The sequence below is a fragment of the Harpia harpyja genome, chromosome 21 (assembly GCF_026419915.1).
Source record: "Harpia harpyja isolate bHarHar1 chromosome 21, bHarHar1 primary haplotype, whole genome shotgun sequence".
Taxonomy (NCBI): domain Eukaryota; kingdom Metazoa; phylum Chordata; class Aves; order Accipitriformes; family Accipitridae; genus Harpia; species Harpia harpyja.
In genome coordinates, this window is record NC_068960.1 from 10987184 (window position 1) to 11008502 (window position 21319).

The window sequence follows — 21319 nt, forward strand, 5'->3', positions numbered from 1 at the left end:
ACTATTAAAATGTGTCTGGTTTTATGAAACAGCTGCATGGGTTTAAAAGCAACTCCTCAGGGTAACTTTGATGAATGTTAAAATGATCACACTTTTCAGAGGATCCCCTTGCATTTCATTATTTTATATTCATTATGCTCCTGTTTAAAAGTTAAGTTTGCAACTGAGAAACTGAAAAAAAAAAAAAAAAATAGGGTGAACTACCCTGTGAGGAACTTTCTGCTAACAAGGGCAAATTTCTTGGATTTACATCTTGGCGATCATTTCCCCTGGCTTTGCTCCAACACAGTCACACGTGCACATGTCTGATATGACACTGCTGCCTTTCGGGTCCTGGGAGGGCTTTGCATGGCTGCGCGGCAGCCCCGCACCTCAGCGGACGCTGACCCTCCATCTGGAAGGACGGGCTGCAACTGCTGGGACCGTGCGACTGTGTTGGCAAAGCTGGTGGTCTCCAGCTAAGGCCTGAACATGAGTCCGTACCTGATAATTCTGAAATGTCGCAGGGAAGAAACCCCCATGCCTTGCCCCCCTCTCCTCTTTGCCCAAATTTGTTCACCACTGGCCAGAGCTAGAAGAAGGGGTTACAGGTCTGTCACACCTGCAAGTGCTGGTACTTTGACCGAGTGACAGCAGAGGTTTTCAGCCCAGCCTCTCCTCATAGGTATATTTTTAGGATGCTGAGACCAATATGAGCCTCAGCGATCTTCCCCAGGAGGGTTTATTTTCCAGAGAAGACAGAGCTGTTAACGTCAAGAGAAATTATTTCACCCAGGACTGTGCTCTGATCCTTTGGGTATACACCATATTTAGTCTGTTGCTGAGAGGGGGTTGTTTCGGTATTTTGTATTTGGCACGTTGATGGGAATTCCTGGAGGATCCTAGCTTTCCCTTTTTGGGATGTCTCCATCCACAGGTCTTGCTGCACAAGGCTGTCGGATACTAATGGGGGAGGGAGGAGGGACAGCTGGGGACTGAAGGTTTGGGGGTATGAGCGAGGTTTGACGAGGACCAGATCACTCCCTAACCCCTGCAGGTCTGGCTCACAGTGCCCCATCCTCGTCTCCCCGCCAGTGCATGGTGCCTGCCGCCTGTTCTTTCCACTGCATCCCAGGGACTGTTCCTCAGCTATTTATCACTTCTCTTCTTCCTTTTATGGGCAGAGGGAGGTATTTCTTATATATGAAAAAGTATTTACAGTCCTTTCTCAAGAGCTGAGCTGTGCAGCAGATCACAGGAGAAACTTTGGCAAACCCACTGGGGAGGTGGGAAACAACCCTCTTGTTCTCCGGGGGCAAAGGAGGCTCAAACCAGCCCCAGGTTCCAAATGTCACACAAACACATGGAGATCCAGAGCAACCTCCACCCACTCATCCCTGCTGTGATAGGAATAACCCTCCTCTCCCAAGCAACCCCTGAAGTCGGGGACTTATCTTAGCTGCAAGAAAACACGCTGACGATGGGTGGGAAACCTCCTGTGCCACGCAGGACTGTGACCTGGCTTTGTCCTTCTAGGCAGGGGGCCACAAGGGGCGAGGATGCTGCCGAGGCAGGAAGGAGTTAAAGGCCCATCTGCCTGGCCAAACAGTTAAACCCCAGGAAAAAGCAAAACCTCTGAACTTGTGAGTTAGGGGCACCCCTTCCACGGCTTTCCAACAGCCAGAACCAGCCCACTTCCCTAAAGATCGGCTCGGGGCAGGGGCAGCAGCCCAGGGTTAGGCCCTGCTAGGAACGAGGTCCTTGGCTCAGTCTGTCTTCTTTAACCCAGGTAGCAAGAGGATTTTCCAGCAGGACGTGGTTTCCAGGGCCCCTCCCCATTGACAAGATTCTCCTCCTCTATATAGAGAGGCTGCAAAGGCAGCGAGGACTTGGACTGTCCCGGCTGGTGGCTGTACAGGTTCCCGACTCCCCAGTTCACTCTCTGCTCCCCTAATTGGACACCTGTAAGTACCGCAGGGGCCGGAGATCACTGCTGGGGACGGGGCTGGGGGCTCGCTGCGCTTTGGGATGGAGCAGTTTGGCAAGCTAACTATTACGCTACTTTGCAAACACGTTCAGTGAATTAACCTGCAGATAGCATATGAATTAGAAATGGGAACGGACCTATCGTACAAGCTCAAATGGTTTATCCTGATTTGTGTATTTCTGATTGAATTCTGTTTAAAATGCATTAGAGACCATGTGCATTTGAAAGCGTGCACAGATGTTCTAGCCTGTTCCTTAGTCACTTCTAACACTGCTCTTGCTGAATCGAGCCTTAAAGATGCTGACTGCAGAGCACGAGTTGTGCTCCGAGCCCGCGGCAGCGCAGCCCGCAGGGTGCTGCACACTGCCGGGTGGTGGCAGGTACCCACCGCAATTAACCGTCACCTCTGCATTCAGTAATGAAGAAACCTGATAGCCTGAGCTGCTGATCTTCTTTAAGTAGTTCTACTTTTTCAGTCCTAATAAAGGAACTTAGTGCACTTCCCAGGCTGTTTAAAGAAAGTATAACCAAATAAAATAGTTTGTCAGTTAGTTGTTCTTTAAACAGGACAAATGCTTAAAAATTAGAAGAAGAGATGGAAACTTTTTTACAAAAATGCCTTAGCATCATATACATATGTTTTTAATATGCTGGGAATAAAGTTTCAGTGAATTATCAGATCAGTTTTGCTTAACTACGCTAATTCAAGTAATTTTGAATGTGACATGCCTTTTTTTTATAAGGGAAAATAAAGCAACAAACTTTTAACAAAATACCGCGAGTAAATTAAGACGACAGTAGATGGCAGTATAGAAAGCAGTTTCAGTGTCATCCCAGAAGTTCACTGGCTTCTTGCACTCACACGCATATGTATGTGTGTGTGTGTCTATGTGTGCATGCACACCTATAAAAATGTTGTTATGTATGAGAGGCATATGTCCGTGCATAATTAAGAAGCAATACGAGATATTTTAAATATAAGGGAAATCAGAAGGTTTGTTAGTATTATCTAACACATATGTCTCAGTAAAACCTTTTCTAAAATACACTTGTTTAAAAACAAGCCCATCTTCTCCTTCACTCAAAGCTTTGCCCTGACAGGCAGCTTGCAACAAGACTCTCTGGACAGACTGACTTGCCGAACTCCTGAAGTTCACAGTTCCCTCAAGCCACTTACACAGAGGCTAAAATGCTGAACTCAGTGAGAGGAAAGCACTTAATCAAGTAGTCACTTTAGTTTAGTACATGATACTCCTCTGGCTGTATTTGCCTGGATGTAAACAATGATTTTTATTATCTCATTTTCAATTGACATGCTAGTCCCTAAAAGGTATTTGTTTTGAATTTTTTATCATTACATTTTTGTGGAACAGCTTGTATTGAGAAGAACATCGCCATATATGGTAGCATGCATAGATGTATGCAGAGGATCCCGACTCTTTATAATTCACTGAGACTTATTAGTTGCAAATCTGTTGGCTTTTCTTTTAAGTATGTTAATTTTAGAAGAAGCCAAGAGCTAGAGATAGCTTTCCAACTTGTGCAAAGTCCAGTTAAAATATGGATTATTTACTCATTCTAATGAACATGCAGAATCTGATTTACTTAACAGAATAACATTTGGGGGTATGTGAAATAGCTGGTCTTTTCCAGAAAAAGGGAATCTATCCCCACATGATGCAATTCAAGTATTTTTTCCTTCTTTTTTGATTTTTACAGTTTATAATACAGGTAATAACCCAGGCCAATTTCTTTGGAGTATTAAAAGAGCTATCAAGTGTTTAATCAGAGTTATATAGTAACTTGCATTAACAGAGGTGAGAAGACCTGATAGGAGACCAAGGCACTTAGAGACAATTTGATTAAAGTACATGGAGAATGCATTAAAAAAAAAAAACAAAACCAAAAACAAACAAAAAACCAGCCTGTGAAATTACTGAAAATGTTCTTAAAATACAGACTTTCCCTCTTCCATGATTGAACATCCATAAACTAGTACTGATGATACCTCCATGTTCAGATGAAAATGTCCATGAGAGTAAGCATTTGAGTGGTGGTCCCAGTGACCGGGGGGAGAGGTGAAAGGCCAGAAGGAATGGGTAGCAGTGCTCGTGACAAAGCTAACTGTGCTGGGGAACCAGTTCCCAAATGAAGATCACAAGATTAGGATTCACCCCTAGATTTTCTTTTTTTCAAGCAATGCTCAGTTGGGTAATTCAGTTAAGTACTGGAAAAGTAAAAGATAAGCAACCCGGAAAGAACATAGTCAAGAACTACTGTAGCCTAAGAAATGCAGTTTGAGTCAAGCAGCAGGTTACTGCTACACTCTTCCTTCAGAAACCACTTATGAGAGCAGGACTTGGTTTCTGAAAATAATTCACATACTTGGTTATGTATTCCTCTGTTCTAATAATTATTCCCTGTACGGCTGTGATAAACTTTTATACTGACATGCACATCCTGCAGAGGAAGGGAGAAGTATCCTTATCTTCTCATTAGGAAAAAAGCATTCCCTCTAAGCTCTGACCCAGAAGGCAATTCTGCTTGGCCAATAACCTTGTCATTAAAGTGCACTTCCTGGAAATATTTATACTTTGTCCTTGGAATAATATACTCAGCATAAACTGATTGTAAAGACAGTATTCAACTTCTGTCACTGACATGATAAGGGAAAAGGCAGTGAAGGTCAGCTAGATATATCTGCAGTGGGACAGCAGAAGGAAGAATAGAAAGTAAGCTGTGAAAATATGCGTACCCATGTCTACGTGCATATTTGGGGTTTGGACAAGTATAATGGATCCAGTATGGTGTGATTTGGCACATTTCTAAGGCAAGAAACTTCATATCAGTAGTATTTTTGTGACTGCTTTTCCTCCCTTTTCCTCCTCCCTTCCTCAGGATAGCTCACCTCTGAGTATAAAAGTATTTATTCTTGTACGTGATTTGGGCTATCATCCACCTAAAGGAAAGGATGAGAACCTCTCACCACCTCTCGCACAGATAAGATATTAGTCTCTGTTTCTCTCAGCTAGCCCTACAGACGAAACCCAGGAACTGACTAAGGGGTAAATTTTGCCTTCTCAGGGAATGTTCTCAATACGCAGTAACGAATCTTTCCCCTTGGCCCATTCCCCCCAATATCAATCATATGCTGGACTGGTGCAGTTCAGTCTCGATCAGAGACGGACCAGAAAGTTTACTGCCAGTTATTAATCAGAAGGCTTCAGCAGTTCATTAGTTCAGTGCACAGCACCACACTATGACAAATCTAGTTGAGTTTGTGGAGCTCATCTTCTACCCCTTCCATTCAGAAACCTTCCTTTGTTATTAATATGTATTAATTAATATTCATTAATCTGTTATACTATTAATATTCATTAATCCACACTTCATAACTGCATTTCCTTTTTTACTACAGTGGTGCTCAGCTGCTACTCAAACTTTATCCTCAGTTTCCAGAGGATCAATCATGAAAAGTTCTTTTTACACAAATCCATGTTTTCTCCTCATAGTGTTTCAGAGCTGTGATAAGATCCAGCTCGGACTGACTACTCCCTATTTCTTGTAGGGGGTCTATTCTTACCATGTTTAAACTAGTCAAACATAGTGCTTAGATCTAGGGCATAAAAACCTGTATTTCCAACCTCTGCAGTTCATGCCACCTCTCATACCTTCCAACCTCATCTCGCTTTCAAAAAGACCGAATTTAAATAACAAGGTGCAGAAAGTTTTACGTGCGTGAAAAAGTAGGAGAACATAGTAGAATACAGACAGACCAGCTCTCCATTTGATGCTGTAATCAGTCGAAGATCTTTTTGACTTAGCATGTAACAAGGAAAGGAACTTTTCCTTGGTCAACAAAACAGCAAAAAACTTTTGGGTCGTCCCCCTGGTGACATGCTTTGTAGCAGGCCAACAGTTTCGTCTTCAACCGGGTTTTTGAGGTAGATGGTCAGGATGATTCAGCAGTTTGATTCCCACCATCACTGGTTGTGGGCAGCCTCAAAGTAGCAGGATTTGACTCTGTGAAACTCAGCTCCACAGTTCAGTCTGATTTTTGGCATTTCTGACAGCAATACCAAATTCCTATTGATTTGAATGTGCTGTCACTTGGCACTTAGCCACGGGCAGCACAATACAACCTTTCTAATGCTTCAGGATGACCATACAGCGCTCTTCTGGGCCTAGGATGGGCTGAAATCCTCCCACTCCGTTGCCGCTGCAGTTCCTCCCATGCTGCTGCGGCAGCGGGGCAGAGAACGGACCTTGGCCATTGCTACCCCAGTGGGAGGAGAGAGGCCATAGCAGGCTCCTGCTGCTGCCCCAGCCCCACGCTCCTGGAGCCGCAGCCCTGGCGATGGGGCAGCGCTCCCTTCGTTCCTCTGTCCGGCAGGCTTCACCCTGTGGGTGCCAGCTGGAAAGCTCAGCTGGAGAGAATACCATCTCCATTATTGGAACTGTGTGCCTCTACCAGCCCTCTTGGCAAGGAGGGAACATTTTCTGCCTTAATCCACACAGAGGTCAAATAGTTTCCTCTCGCAGCTCTCTTCCAAGAATCCCCTGGGAGCAAGCAAAGGGCCACATCCTACAGAGCTCCCTTCCAGAGACTTGACAGCGGGGAACACTGCGCACAAGCCGGTGGCAATGCACAGATCCAAGCTGTTAGGGTCTCCCTCCCGTTCACCCGCACCACCACACGCATTGCATGTGCATGGATGACCTGGGTGAATTTTCCTGTTGGGGATTTCCAGGCAAGGCTGGTGGCTCTAGAATGAGTACCTTTAGAGGAAAGCTGTTCTTTTTTTTTTAGAGGAGAGAATTGTCAAGGGAGTTTAAGGAACTGGGGCATCTAATTTCCACTCAATTTCAGTGGGATCATCTAACCCTCTTAGGCACCTCTAAAATCCTAGTTTTGTTTTTAAGCTTTATGTCACCTTCTGCATGATCCATGCTTCTGTCTCAGACCCCTCACACAATCTGGCCTTGCAAAAAAAACATTAATCTGTGGGAAGGCTTCAGGGACAAATACTTGGAAACCAATCTCTGATACTCCCAGAGCACAGGGTGTCCATTTGGCTACATACCACAGAGCTTGGTCTTTACAAATATCATTCTGCTTATGGCTTGATTGCTGACATCTTTAACAGTCAGTTCTCCAAGCTCCCTCAAGATTCATGTTTGTTTGAATGCTGCAAATATTAAATTCATTCTCAATAAGGAAATGAAACAGCCTCTGTCTCATAAAGATGTTTTTCTTGGGCACACACTCTTCCCTGCTCCCCACCGTAGCTCGTCCCCAGCTCCACTCTGTGCTCCACTGCATGGCGGGTTTCCTGATTAGCACCGCTCTTGTCCTGCCCTGTAGCAAACCACAAGAAGTCCTCCGTTTACGCCTTTCCTCATTTAGAGCTGTCCCCCCCCCCCCCCCAGGACAGAGCAGAACGCTTATGAAAGCTCCAGCATTATCGGCACAGATCTTGCAGCTATGTCCTAACTTCCAATGGCCAGAGCAGGGAAGAAGCTGCCACCTCCCTCTCACAGGCAGTGCAAAGCAGCCAAACCCTCCCATTGCTCTCACCTACGGAGCAGATACATCCGGCTGCTTTATCCAAGTGCAACTGCACAGTGCTGTTTTATCCATTTACAACTGCACAACAGAGATGCATCATCCTTCCAATTTGAGCATCGTGGCTCAGAGTATCTAATAGCTGATGCAATTTCCAGGCTTGTTTTATTTCTTCTCTCTCTCATGTGGTAGATATTTACCCTTCATAAATGATCACCTCCTACTGTCTGAACCATGGAAAGGTGATAACTCTAAATTACTTCTCCTTTACCAGCAGTACTGATAACAATTCTTTTCCCTGTTTTTTCTTTTGGCCTGTTCTTAATCTTATTCCTCTTCAAATGAAATGGTATTAGAATGATTTGAAATAGTCCTTTGCAAGAAATGTTCGTTTCTGTCCTTTCTGGACCATAGCTTGGCAACTGTTCTACTAGTTATTTTATTATTGCACCGGTATTTCAGTATGTGCCTAACAGTATTTGGGTGATGAGAGATTTTGTATGTATCTGAATTCAGTTAACTTTGTGATGGGCAAGAGATGAGGCTGCAGAAAGCTGTTCAGCTGGTAGGCTTGGTGCAGTCCTGCCAGTCTCATTGCACAGACATTAGTTATGCCTTACTTTTCTCTCTGATCTTCAGTAACATAAACAAAGTAATAAGCACAGGTGTCCTCATTTGGTTTAGTTCCATGAAGCTTTTGATTTAGGTGATTTCAGACACAGTAACAAAAGAATGGGAATCCGAACACAGATACTCTAAGGTATCTAAGCTGGCACCCAAAAGCATCTGCATAGAAATATGAGATATGACACAGGACCTATAGTGCTTTGGATCTACCATATGGCAGATTTGACAAATGTGTTTTGCCTGGAACATGTCCACATTTGCCTCCCTTCAAAGCAGAATATTTTGCTTCCTCAACAGGTGTCTACTGAGTCAAAATGGCTCAAAAAGCTCTCAGCGATGACGAGAAATTCCTCTTTGTGGACAAAAACTTCATTAACAACCCACTTGCCCAGGCTGACTGGTCAGCGAAAAGACTGGTTTGGATTCCATCAGAGAAACATGGATTTGAAGCAGCAAGTATCAAGGAAGAGAAAGGGGATGAGGTGACAGTTGAACTGGCAGAAAATGGAAAGAAAGTGACACTGAGCAAGGATGACATCCAGAAGATGAACCCTCCAAAGTTCTCCAAAGTGGAGGACATGGCAGAGCTGACTTGCCTCAATGAAGCTTCAGTGCTGCACAATCTAAGGGAGAGATACTTCTCAGGTTTAATTTATGTAAGTAGAATCAAACATGCACACGGCATTTGCTATTACATGCTAACCATGTCCCATCACAAACAAGGTGTATCCCACTGTCAGGGATACAGTCCTTGCATGTAACACTGCTGTGCAATTACTAACCCGCCAGTAATGGCATCCTAAACCAAAAATGTATTTAGTTCACTTTATTCCCCATGACCCTCCTGCTTCTTTAATAATTGCTTCTTTACTTAACTAAATTAAAACACATGAAGGTTTCTGCCCCAAAACTTACTAATTCTGAAAGGATATTGTTGGCTTGGAAAGAACTCTGATAGCTGAACAACACCTCAGTCCTGCTGTTTGGAAAAAGAAAAAAAAAAAAAATCAATAGGGACTTCTGAATGACTTCAGTGCAAACCTGAGCAAGTTTCCAGTAACTTCAAGAAGAACACAGGGAAAAGCCAAATCATGCAGTCATTTCTCAGGCAAAACTCCCATTGAAATGCAGCTGACAAGTTCTGGTTTGGTGGGTGCTCAAGTAAAACCTTATGTTTGAGTAAATTAATAAACCCACTGGAATTCAAGTGAGAGTACTCATTGAGATAAAAGACATCTTAACAAGCAAAGCAAAAGCCATGCACACAACCAAAGCAAACCAAGGAATTCATTCACCACTTCCCATGGGCAGGCAGGTGTTCAGCCATCTCCAGGAAAGCCGCGCTCCATCACACCTAACACTTACTTGGGAAGACAAACGCCATCACTCCAAACGTCCTCCATTCCTTTTCCTTCCCCCAGCTTTATATGCCGAGCATGACGTCACATGGTCTGGAAAATCCCTTGGGTCAGTTGAGGTCAGCTGTCCCAGCTGTGTCCCCTCCCAACTCCTTGTGCCCCCCCAGTCTCCTCGCTGGTGGGGTGGGGTGAGGAGCAGAAAACGCCTTGGCTCTGTGTGAGCACTGCTCAGGAACAGCTAAAACATCCCTGTGTTATCAACACTGCTTTCAGCACAAATCCAAAACATAACCCCATACCAGCTACTACGAAGAAAATTAACTCTATCCCAGCCAAAACCAGCACAGATGACAGACCACTCATGAGTGAAAGAAAGTGCAGAGCTTAAGTAACAAGGTTTTAGAAGCAGGAGTAGACCTCTCATTAATAATATGAGGAATGCTAAACTGGAAAGTAGGAAATGAAGCAGAAAATAAGACAGTTATATAAAGTACAACAAAGGAACTATTTAATTGTTATGCATAACTTCAAAGAGCTAACCTCAAGATCTTTCTTTCAGGAATGTACTAAAATGCACATCACCAAGATTTCTGAAAGAAGCTAGACTTTCTATCTTTTCAGTATTTGAGTTTATTCGATTTTAAGTTTGCAGGTGAGCATATGGACCTATGTGCTATTATATCAGAACACGCAGCATTAATTACTAAAATAGAATTTTTCTGAAAGTGTTCTATATTGTTGCACGGTCTAAAAAGAATCAGTAGAAGAATAGTGGGATAAAATAATGGTGTTTATTTCTTTGTTGTTGTTCTCAGCAACACTCTGCATAGATGTTCCAGGATATCCAATATGTTTACTTTGTGGATTTTTTGCGGAATTTTCACTTTCTACAGGAAAAGGAAATTAATTTCCAAAAGTGGATAATGCAATTAGAAACCAAAGAATTTTTCATGGAGACAAAAATGGAAGTGTATCTGAAATTAAGTTTTCTTTCTCAAGAGACTAGATTTTAAGATGGTGGTAAATTAATAGTTATAAAGAAATTATTTTGACTTGCATTGCAACAAGTTATTAGTTTTTTCAGTAACTAAAACCTGCTTAAAGCTGTCCAGCCTTACACAGTGCTGCCCTACTAGATACTGTCACACCTTTTAAAAAAATAGGAGGCATCTAAACAGAATTTGAGTCTCATCCACTTGCAAAACCAACTGTAAACAGCCATGTCCTGGCTTTGCCATGCAATGCCTACATTGCCTCCCTTGGGGTCCCACACATACAAAGAAAACATGACCTTAATATCTTCCCTTTTAGAGCATCACTGATGCAAATGGGGATTCCCAATTCTGCTAAAGAAAAAAGTCAACCTAGAAAAAAAAAAAATCAAATAATCTGTCCCTTGCATTTATATTAAATGTTATTAAATAAAAAGATTCAGTGCAGAAATTAACAGAGTGACTGTACACTGGAAAAAGACCCTGGCCTTTTCCTTCATCACAGGTAATTAAGAAAGAAGGGCAAGAAATGTGTTGCCACTAACTCATGTTTCACATTGCTCACAACAAACAGAATCTGCCTTGTCCACACACAAATTAACCCCAAAATTATTATATAAATATCAGTAAAATAGCAACGCACCTTCAGTGGATTTGCAAGTAGAATCAAGTTTCTTGTACCTGTATTCATAGGCACTACCAATTCAGTCTTCGCCTAACAGTGCAAAATGCTTTCTTAAATACAGATAACTATATATGCATACTGGAACCAGAGGTGGGATTCTTCTGCCCACACCTAGTCATTTACAACGTAGATGTGTGTATTTGTGCCAGTCTCTCTTAAATATCCTTCAGTGATGGCTGTCCAAGGGATACACAAGCTGAGGTCTCCTATGGACACTATCCTTAAGATGCCTCAAATCATGTCCTGCCTCCAAACCGTCTAGGGAGAGATACAGCTGGTGGTCCCCCTCTCTGGATAGACTGTGCCCAGGGAGAATGATTTAAGGCACAGAAGCTTCAAACCACCCACTTCCAATCACATGCTTAGCCAACTGGCTTGCTTACCTTCAAAACATCACACGTATTAATCCGGTTTCCCCAAATCCTTGCAAAGCAGATACCTAGAACTACAGTCAGTGAAACCAAGAGGTCTTGGTCAGCTTTCCCAACATGAGAGATGATATCAGTCACAGTCCAGTTAGAAATGGGGATTCCTGAACGTCATCAGCTCAGGCTTTTGCCCTGCCTTAATAACCTGCTTCTTGTGCCTCAGAGTTAGCTCTTCAAAGGTATCTTACTGTATGCCTGGGTGTGCAAATAGCCCTGCATGTGGTGAGTCAGGAAAATGCCTAGAAATCTCAGGGAAGGGAGGCCTAAATAATTTCCTGCATTGGAAATTTACTTTCCTATTATTTTACTTGGTTGGGAATGATTAGTTGAGTGCATACAGTAAAACTATTTCTACTGAAAAAAAGACCTTGCTGTCCTTTCCTCAAGGGCCTTGGTGGTCATTCTAGGATAAAAAACTGTCACTTTTCAAGTGTATTGTCCCCGCAGCACTAAAGTTCATTTTGACACGATTAGCACAGAGTTTCAATCTGAACTCCAGCTTCAACGAAAATCCAGCACAGTAATTATCTACCTTCCACCTCAAGAGTTTTAGCTTGGGGATATTGAGAACTGGCAAGGATCTTGAGCTTAATTTTCTTGTTGTCCGACCTGAGACTATGGTGACGCAGTCACAACCTGAAACAGCAGGAGAGGCCCTGATCACCACCCGCAGCACCCCAGAAGTTCTCCTGCCCAGCATGGAGCACCCAACCTGCTCCTTCCTCGCCGCTGGATGCTGATGGATGCTCTCGCCGTGTTTGCTGAATACCATATAAAGTGTTCAGGCTGTGCCGAGACTGTGTTGTGCCATTTCCTATTATGGTCAGGAAAGGGAAATCCCTGTGCCCAGAGCCAAGCTTCCCAGATGCCATTTTGCAGTCCTGTGCTGCAGTGCTTCCTACGGGGGAACCGAGGCAGCTTGAGCCATCCTCGGATACAGCCCTGAGATTAAGGCATGGCAGCAGCTGCATACCACAAAGCACTCATTCACACAGCATGGCAATTTAAATTAAAAAAAAAAAAAAAAAAATCCAAACCCACTTATGCCTAAGTCAGAAAGAGCATAATTTCATTATTTCAGTTTTTTTAACTGGCATGGTTTTAAAACTTACAGCCATAGGCCAGCTTAAATATCACAATACTCCTGCAATTATAATCTCATAACTTTGTAATTTTTTATTTTGGGGTTTTAAAATTTTTATTTTTAATGAAAAACCCTTGCAAATTGCTTACTGTTAGTAATTGTTTACGAAATATGGTTCACCATCTATTATCATACGCTATTATTTCTGCTCTAGTTCAATAGCTGGAGCATTCCGAAATAAAGGAAAACTAAAAAAAAAAAAAAAAAACAAACCAAAAAACCCAACAACCAACTAACAAAACCTGGATGAACAGTTATCAGCTGGTAGCCACCATTCTTGTTGGTTTATGTATGTATTTTTATATTACTACCTTCATTAAGCTGTAAACAGAAACCACGTTTTTCCTTAAATTTCTTACAGAAATAATGATGTAGTAAAGGCATGACTATTCCATTAAGACATCTATTTGGAACTTCAGTAATTTTTTTCAAGGACTCTCATCAATCATCATTGTTATATGGTGTTCATATAATCTTTTTAAAAAAAAAACCCTTCTTCTAACATCAATCCAAGCTTCTTCCCTAGGATTTCAGTTTACAAAATTTGACCCCTACCTAAGCAAGGACATACCCTGGTATGAAAATACATGTATAAAGAAATATTATGTATTATTACAGTAGTTACATCACCACAGATAAGGGTGATTCACTATGTACTGGAAATAACTGAAGTCAAGAAGCTCTAACATCAGATCATGGTATTTCTACAGATTACTAAATTCACATACTTTCTAGCGGTTTGCTTATTAGAAATAATTATTTGTGCACTTGGAAACCACCCATACACATACATTCAGAAAATGCTGCTTCATTTGTTACACTAGGCAGAATACAGGAGTGTTATTTGCTAAAATCCTGTTAGTTCAATGCAGCTGATGCCTGTGTTTCCCAGACTAGGCATGGCACATGATATTAATTCCAGTTTTCATTTGAATTTCCTTGCAGACTTATTCAGGTCTCTTCTGCGTTGTAATAAATCCATACAAACAGCTGCCCATTTATTCAGAGAAGATTATCGACATGTACAAGGGAAAGAAGAGGCACGAGATGCCGCCTCACATCTACGCTATCGCGGACACAGCCTACAGGAGCATGCTGCAAGGTAGGCCAGTTTAATGCTGCAGTCCTTAGAAATCACTGCCCACTAACGTGGGAGAAAACACCTTATAACTCCACATGTGCTCCTGCAAGAAGCACAGCCAGAAAAGATCTGTTACGGAGGGTGACACGGCCTTTCTAGAAGTTTCAGAGGAATTCTTTGGCAGGAACGGCAGTCCACAAACACTGTGACTCAAAAAGGAAAAACAATCCTTTTACCCATCTGTGTCGAGGCATGTGGGAAGGTTTCAAAGTCAAGCAAATAGTTTTGGCAAATACGGGCATGGAAAATGCTCCCTCTCCACCAGTGGGGACTATTCCAAAGTTAGCTGCTAGCGCTGCTGGATCTGTCGGCATTGCTCCTCTCTCTCTCTCTCCCCTAGCAAAGCAAATTCAAATAATGTTTTGGGGCTACTTTCATTACAGTCTAATGCTTTGGAGCCCTGAATTGAGTTGTGCTCTGTTTTCTAACAATAATGGCAACGAGCAGCAATGGGAAAGCAGTCAGGCCCCAAATGGTGCCAACAAAACCTTCAAAATTCACAATGCTCTCCTCCTTCTGTAGTCGCTATTGACAGACTGAGGGGGTTTGGCTCTAAGGAAAAATCATAACATAGGGATGAAAAAGCTATAGTGATGAATCTATGAGGCTGCAACACCTACAGACTACAGGGACATGACCAGTGTCATACAGAGAACAGTGATTGTTTTGGAGAAACTAATCCATTCAAACCCACTGCACACTTTATCTGACCATGCAAATGAAATTACACAGTATTTCTCCAGGTGCACAACACATCTTAATCACAAGGATTGCAGTACTCCTGTACTTATCCTACTTGAAATATGAACGTGATGAATTTACTGGAAGTTACAAGAGTCAGTTTGGCATATCATAGTTAATTGCTATTTTCTAAACCAAGATTTAGGCTAGACAAAGTCCTTCCCCACAATGAAAAAATATCATCTTATATGTGTGTGCCAGGCCATCAAATCCACAGAACTATAATCACCCAACCCCAGGCAGACTTCTGTTGACTGAAAATACCAATAAAAGCCCTGTCATTTTGTTACAAGCAACATAGATAAATATATATACACACACACCCCAATGGTGATTGATATCAAAACTGGTCTTTTCCCCCCCAAAATTCCTGAGTACTCATCTGTACTAACTGTAAAACTAACAAAACAATCCTGATAACAAAATCCTTAGAACTTCTGAAGATTAAACTCCTGAAGATTATTTACTTAAGTTGATTACCTAATTATAACTTAGGTTCCTGACTTTAGAATCTTATATTTCCAGATATAAGAGTGTTTGAAATATAGTTAATTCAACTCTAGACCCAGAGAACTAGGTATCCACTTTACAATATCAACCCTTTTTCTTCCTATGGCTTATGTGACATTTCTTTTCAGGAGCTATTTCTGTTCCTTTATCTGAGTGCATTCCAGAAGGCAGAACTGCAGTACAGCAGAGAAGGAGGATCAGTAAAGCAACAATAAAAGACATCCTGAAAACAGACCTTCCTCTGGACTGTAACAGCAGAGTTATTCAGGAAGACGGGCATATAAAATATGTTTAGGACTAAGGGAGCAGGTGCTTTTAAAATAACATGATTCAGTAAATATCATTTTTGATGTAACCACAGTTACAGGAAACTTACTTGCCATAAGCTCATCCCACTAAGCCACAGGCATGTATCTGCCTTCCAGATCATCTCTTGACCACTGTACTCTGCATCCAGCACTGTCCAGGGCTCCAACAGGCCCTGAAGTCAGAGCAGTCTTCTTTCCTCAGATCCTTTATTTAAGCAGCAAGCCTTGCAAGGGAGCTCTGCAAGAAGCTTCCAGCTCCTGCAGATCATTAGCAGTGCTCTCATTCAGCTGTGTAGAATACAGCTACTTGTCCCTAAAAATGGGATGGGGAAAAACAATTAGGAAAGGGCTACAAGCTATCTGCAGGAAAGAAAAAAAAAAATGTAATAATACAGCCTATGCTGAAACAGGAGAATTGTTTTGGCCTGAAAGTACATGAGTTTTCTGCTTAACATAAAACTAGTGTCAGCACAGATCAGCCTGATCCCAGCAGCATAAGGGCCTCTTTCACTCTTCCTCTCTCTGAGTGTCTCCTGTCCTTCCTAACATGCTCTCCCAAGCAGCAGTTAAGCCACTGGAGCTGGCTTGCCCTTCATTGTGGTCATTAACTGCACCTAGAACAGCCTGGGTTCGGCTATGACTCCCAGGCTGGGTGCTGGGAGGAGGAGGCAGTAAGAGTGCATGCTTCTTTCTATTCACTTTTTTGATGCTCATAATAATTTCCTGGCCCCACCAACTCTTGGGGAAGCTTTATGCATTGTTATTCTTGTGCTCCCTTTGCAAGGAATTCTTGACAGCAGAGAGAAGCAGGAGAGCAAGTGGAAAGAAAAGAAAAGAGAAGGGAATAGATCATCAGTTGAACCTTTAAGAGAATGCTCTTCCACAACCTCCCATCCTAACCACGCACAGCTGGCATGGCAGCTGGGGAGCAGTCCCACAAGAGCTTACATCACAAGCCCAGGACACCCACGCTTTACTTGCTTATTTACTTGGACATACCATTTTGGAGTCTCTCCATCTCTGAAGAGGGCCCCAGCTGGTTTTAAAGCTGTGCTTTTGTTTGTAAAAACGTACTCATGTTTTGTGCATAAAGCTAAACCAAACCTCAAAATAACTCTGTTATTCAGCCAAATTATGTTCACATTGGGGTGGTGAAAGTGGGCATCAACGTGATTGTGTGTGTGTGCGCGCAACACATACAGACATAGAGAGCTTCATAGTTTTTTGTAAGCATATTTGCAAATGGAATATAAACAAAAATTCTTACTCATAAACATGGATCAGGGCACTGAATGTTTTCCTTGTGAAATTTCAGTATTGCTCCTTATCTGGGAAACTTGCATAGTTTCTTCTTGCCAAAGTAAAATACATCTTAGATTCACAAGACTGAAGAATTACATTCTGGTACTTCATGACCAGGGCCACTTGGCCAACAGCAATCAGTTTGTTCCGATGCCTCAGGGAACCTTTATCTTTCGGTGAATCAAGTCTCAGTGTCTGCAATCTATTGCAGGCTCATCATCTGGGAATCAGCCCTTCACATTCTCACCCTCTCCTCTGCTGGCACAAGCATCCAGCAAAACACATGTGCTGTGCCCACTGCATTCTTCCTCTGCTTTAGAGACTTACTTGGTTAATGTATTCATTAGGGATGATGTTTAAGGCCCATCAAAGTTGTTCTGGTAATAACACTTAGGCACGGTTAACAGAAATCAGATAATTGGACTTTCTTCCAAATATGCAGAAAAGCTGACATCTCACAGGACACAGGAATTAACGAAGATGTTGGCTGGGCAGAGATAAAATTTCCACTTGTTTCAAGTGGTTCTGAGCACCTAAAACCCTTTTATAAATCACGGTCATGTTGTCTCATGCTCAAACCGCGGTGCTGGATGTCGTGTTGAATCTACCGATTACCACGTCACTAATGCAGTATGAGCGTTGCCCAGGCACAGTCACTGATGCTCATTTCCAGCCAGAACAAGAATAAACTTTAGTTTTCTTTAATCTAAAAGACCAAGAGAATATAACATCCCACGAGAGCATTTTGTGAGTGTATCTGTCCCCAGGAGCTACCACGCTGAACTGGGGCCCACTGACTGTCTTTACAGACAAGCTAGCTGACTACTACTACACTTAGAGACTGCAATCATAAAAAATCACCCTATGCTTCTGCACCCACCTGTCTCTCCTGTGTTTTGGATGAAGTACCTCCCCAGTGGCACAGCTGCCATAGGAAGGGCTCAACCCCCATTCCAACTCCTGCACTGCCAGCACCAGTCTTCATGCAGTCATGACTCAAAACTGCTCCAGGCAAAAACCATCCCTTGCTTTTTGCTGAATTAGTTTTTAAGGTGGGTCACCTCCTCCTGGTACACAGTGTGACTGTATGAATGCTGGTAACAGCAGCGAGGAGAGGGCAGTGCAGGCCAGGGAAAAGGCGCTGGAGGTGGGTGGATAACTTGTCCCTGCAGCACTGCCAGCTTCCAGTGATGATGGAGCTGAGACACCGGTCCAGTAAGGATGAGTAATTTGCTGCCTTCTGCCATCTTCCCTGCATGCAGCAAACAGCAAATAAGTGATAAACAATACAAATGTGAAAAGTCAGGTTATGTAGCAGTAGTAATAGACATAAAGTCTTCATGTGGATGATTAGGCTTTTATTAACTTCCCTGGCAATAAATCATCATGGAAAAGATATATTATGGTTTTCTGCAGATTCAAGAAGGCTATCTATTTTCTGCAAAGCCATTTTTATGCAAGCTTGAGTTAAAGATGGAAAAACAAACAACCTGGTAGTTACTGGGAGGTATGGGAGGGAAACACAGTTCCCAAGATCTTAGAAAAGGAGGCTGCTGTGAAAAGCCATCTGTTTACTATGTCCTTAGCAGGACTGTACAGAAATGTCCCCATTAGGAAGTGTCGTTATTAACAAATGTAAAGAAGCAGTAAGTGAATGTTGGAACATGGCTTCAGTCTGTTTTTTTCCTTTTATGGTAAAGCTGCCAACTTGCTGCTTCATTGTGATAAACCATCTGATTTTGTTTGTGATTAAGCAGAGCTAGCTGCTCTATCAAAAACAGAGGGGCATACGATTCTTACAAGCAACCTGGAGGTGTTTGGTAAAAAAGCTAAGCAGATTCCAGAAAAAAAAAAAAGTTAACTGCATGTTTAGGAAAGCTGGTAGGGTTTAGAATGTAAATGTAGATCTCTATGCTATTAAAAATTGAGGAGAAAATAAAAAAAACATCCAAAACAAAATAGAGACATACAGGAGGTGGATATGATAGTCTTCCAGGTAGTGTAAAATTTTTTAAGAAAGCATTAACCAGAAAACATATTGGAATCTAGAAGACATATTTTGTTACTTTTTAAGCCCCAGGAATTATGTTTAAGGAGTTTTATTCATGCAAGTCAGTCTCTTCTTATAGATCCACCCACATAAAGTTGCAGACTCCCAAAATAGGCCACAGTCCTTTTTATACAGAATAAAATATTCCAGAGCAGAAATAGGAGTAATTGAATGGGAGAGCCCTTGAAAGTAAATGAGACCAGTATCTGCAGCTCAAGTCATAACAGAACAGGATTAAGTTTCCTGATAAGTTTCATCCTTACCTTTGCAATTTGTTAGAACTGCTGAAGGAAATAGAGAAACATCTGGAATTCTCCCTCCATGAATGTGCACAGGACAGTTTGTCAGCATGAGGTTTCGCAGGACAGGTTGCACAGTTCAGCAACGCAGGGCTGAAAGCTTCAAGACTTCATATGGCTGCCAAACACAAGGGAAGTTAGAAGGGGATAAGTCCAGTGACCGAGAGAGAAGCTTGCAAGAATGCCACGGGGTTGTTCACCTACAGAGAACAGGCAAATCGCATAGGTCCAATCCTGGAAGCCTTTCAGACTACAGGAGAAAGCTGAAAGCAACTAAATAATTTTGATTTTCCCTCCAAAAGCCCCCAGTAGTCCTCAAGCAAGTTGCTGTCAGTGAGAGTCACAAAGTGCTGCTTCACCAGAAGGCATCTTTGGAGACCCAGCAACCACCCACCAGTCCCTGCTTTCAGTTTGAGTCCTTCCAGGCTAAAGACCTACCATTCCTTCCATTTCCCTCTTATTCCCATTTCAGCAGGATTTGTTCCCTGTACCTGCATGAGGGGCTAGGCTGATTGAGTCCAAAGAAATTCAGTAACTCAGGCTTGGCTTGCACAGCCTATTCTCTATCCCAGAGGGTACGTGGTGCAACTTCTGACCTTCCTAATCCTTCTTCTGCTCTTACATTTCAGCAAAGGTGCCCATGGGCATGCACTCATACAAACCCTTGTGGTGGGCCAGTTTATGAGATACCTTCAGGAAGGCTTTTTCACTTACTGGGGAGCAAAACAAGGGCAGCAATGGGCAGCAGAGAGTAGTGAGAAAATACTTGGCTTGGAGGAGACGAACTTTGTCTAATGTTCCCTGTGCTCAGAAATTCCACTGGCAAGTCCGTATTAAGGAGTCACTTTTATTTTCTTTATGGTATTTATGGGTTTGTGATGCAATATCAATATATGCCCATGGTTTCTATTTACACAACAGTGTATTTTTAGCAAAAATTCTACCGTGTTCTCACTTTTTTAACTTAAAAAAAAGCCTAGCTCGTATCCTGCAGTGAAAAATAAACATGGCTCACAGCTCCTCTCCTCCCATATGTTTATGTGGAAGAGTACTGCTGTGCTGATTGCTGACAAATATCTCCAATAGAAATGTAATGAGTCATTTTGCACCAATTTACTGAATAAAGCAGTTAAGTGGCACCATTTGCTGTGTGAGTGATCAATAAAGCAGTTAATATTACAGCTATTGAGGAACTGGGAGTAAACCAGTTGTTTAATATCAGTCCAAGCCATAGCAGAATCCTCTACTGCTTTTCCTAGACTGGCTGCAGTCCAGGCAGCAATTACAACTTGCAAGCTTAATAGGTTGAATTTATCTCCATTATCTCTACACAGTACAGAAAGCTTGTTTATCTCATGATATTTATTACATACAGGGTCAGCAATAGGGGCAAGCAATCAGATAGGTAGCCCTGCAAGTCACCCCCCCCACTGAATAAAAAAAGGAAGGAGTTCATGTCTTAACCTCTGAGCCGAGGCTCTGCTGGGCTAATGCTACCTCTGCATTTGATAAATAATGCCAAACCATACAGAAACACTCTCTTCTGCCTCAATTATCTGCCTCAAGTCTCAGATTTGTAAACTCTGCACACTTTTCAAAAATGTATTTGACCTGCCTGGGAATTTATTTTCCTAAGTCGGAAGATTTTTCTACAGTCTGTACAGCAACAGCCTCACTCAAAGAAGGGCCAACTTCAACGCCAGGGCAGGTTGCTCAGAGCCTTGGTCAAGTCTACTTCCAAATAGCTCCAAGGGTGGAGATACCACACCTCTCTGGGCAACCTGTCCCAATGTTTGACCGTTCCCACACTGAAAAAAATTGTTCAGAACTGCTCACAGCAAACATGCTAGTCATGCATCTTTACATAGAGGGCAAATTGTAAAGCCTCCCATTACCACAGACTTGTCTGGAAGTCTTGCTTCAGTGGAGCTTTACAAAACAGTTTAGCGTTGTGCAGTGCATTGTGAAACCTCAGTGGGTGTTCACTGTCCATCACAGCCTAGAGATCTTAGCCTGAGGTGAGCCTTTTGGTAGAAAATTCTGTGTAAAAGTTCTGAACATAAAGAGAAACTCTGACTCCAAAAGCATAAGCAGGGAGGAATGCTGCAAGAGCAGGTTATGGAGCTAGGATGCGATCCTAAACCTTCCTGCAGCATTACAGTGTACTGGACTCTGCTGTGCAGAAACCTCTTACATGGCTCA

General features: G+C 42.5%; 1 protein-coding gene across 4 annotated transcripts in view; it reads left to right on the plus strand.

Moving 5' to 3' along the window:
* The first annotated feature begins 1779 nt into the window (after window positions 1-1779).
* MYH11 (myosin heavy chain 11) overlaps window positions 1780-21319 on the plus strand; it is a 62822-nt gene continuing 43282 nt past the window's right edge. The window contains exons 1-3 of one of the 4 annotated variants that reach the window (XM_052772362.1): window positions 1780-1943; window positions 8457-8815; window positions 13712-13868. In XM_052772362.1, the coding sequence (XP_052628322.1) occupies window positions 8474-8815; window positions 13712-13868 (499 nt within the window). In that variant the 5' untranslated portion in view covers window positions 1780-1943; window positions 8457-8473. The remainder of the gene's footprint in view (window positions 1944-8456; window positions 8816-13711; window positions 13869-21319) is intronic. The other 3 variants (XM_052772363.1, XM_052772359.1, XM_052772361.1) reach the window with 3 other exon arrangements.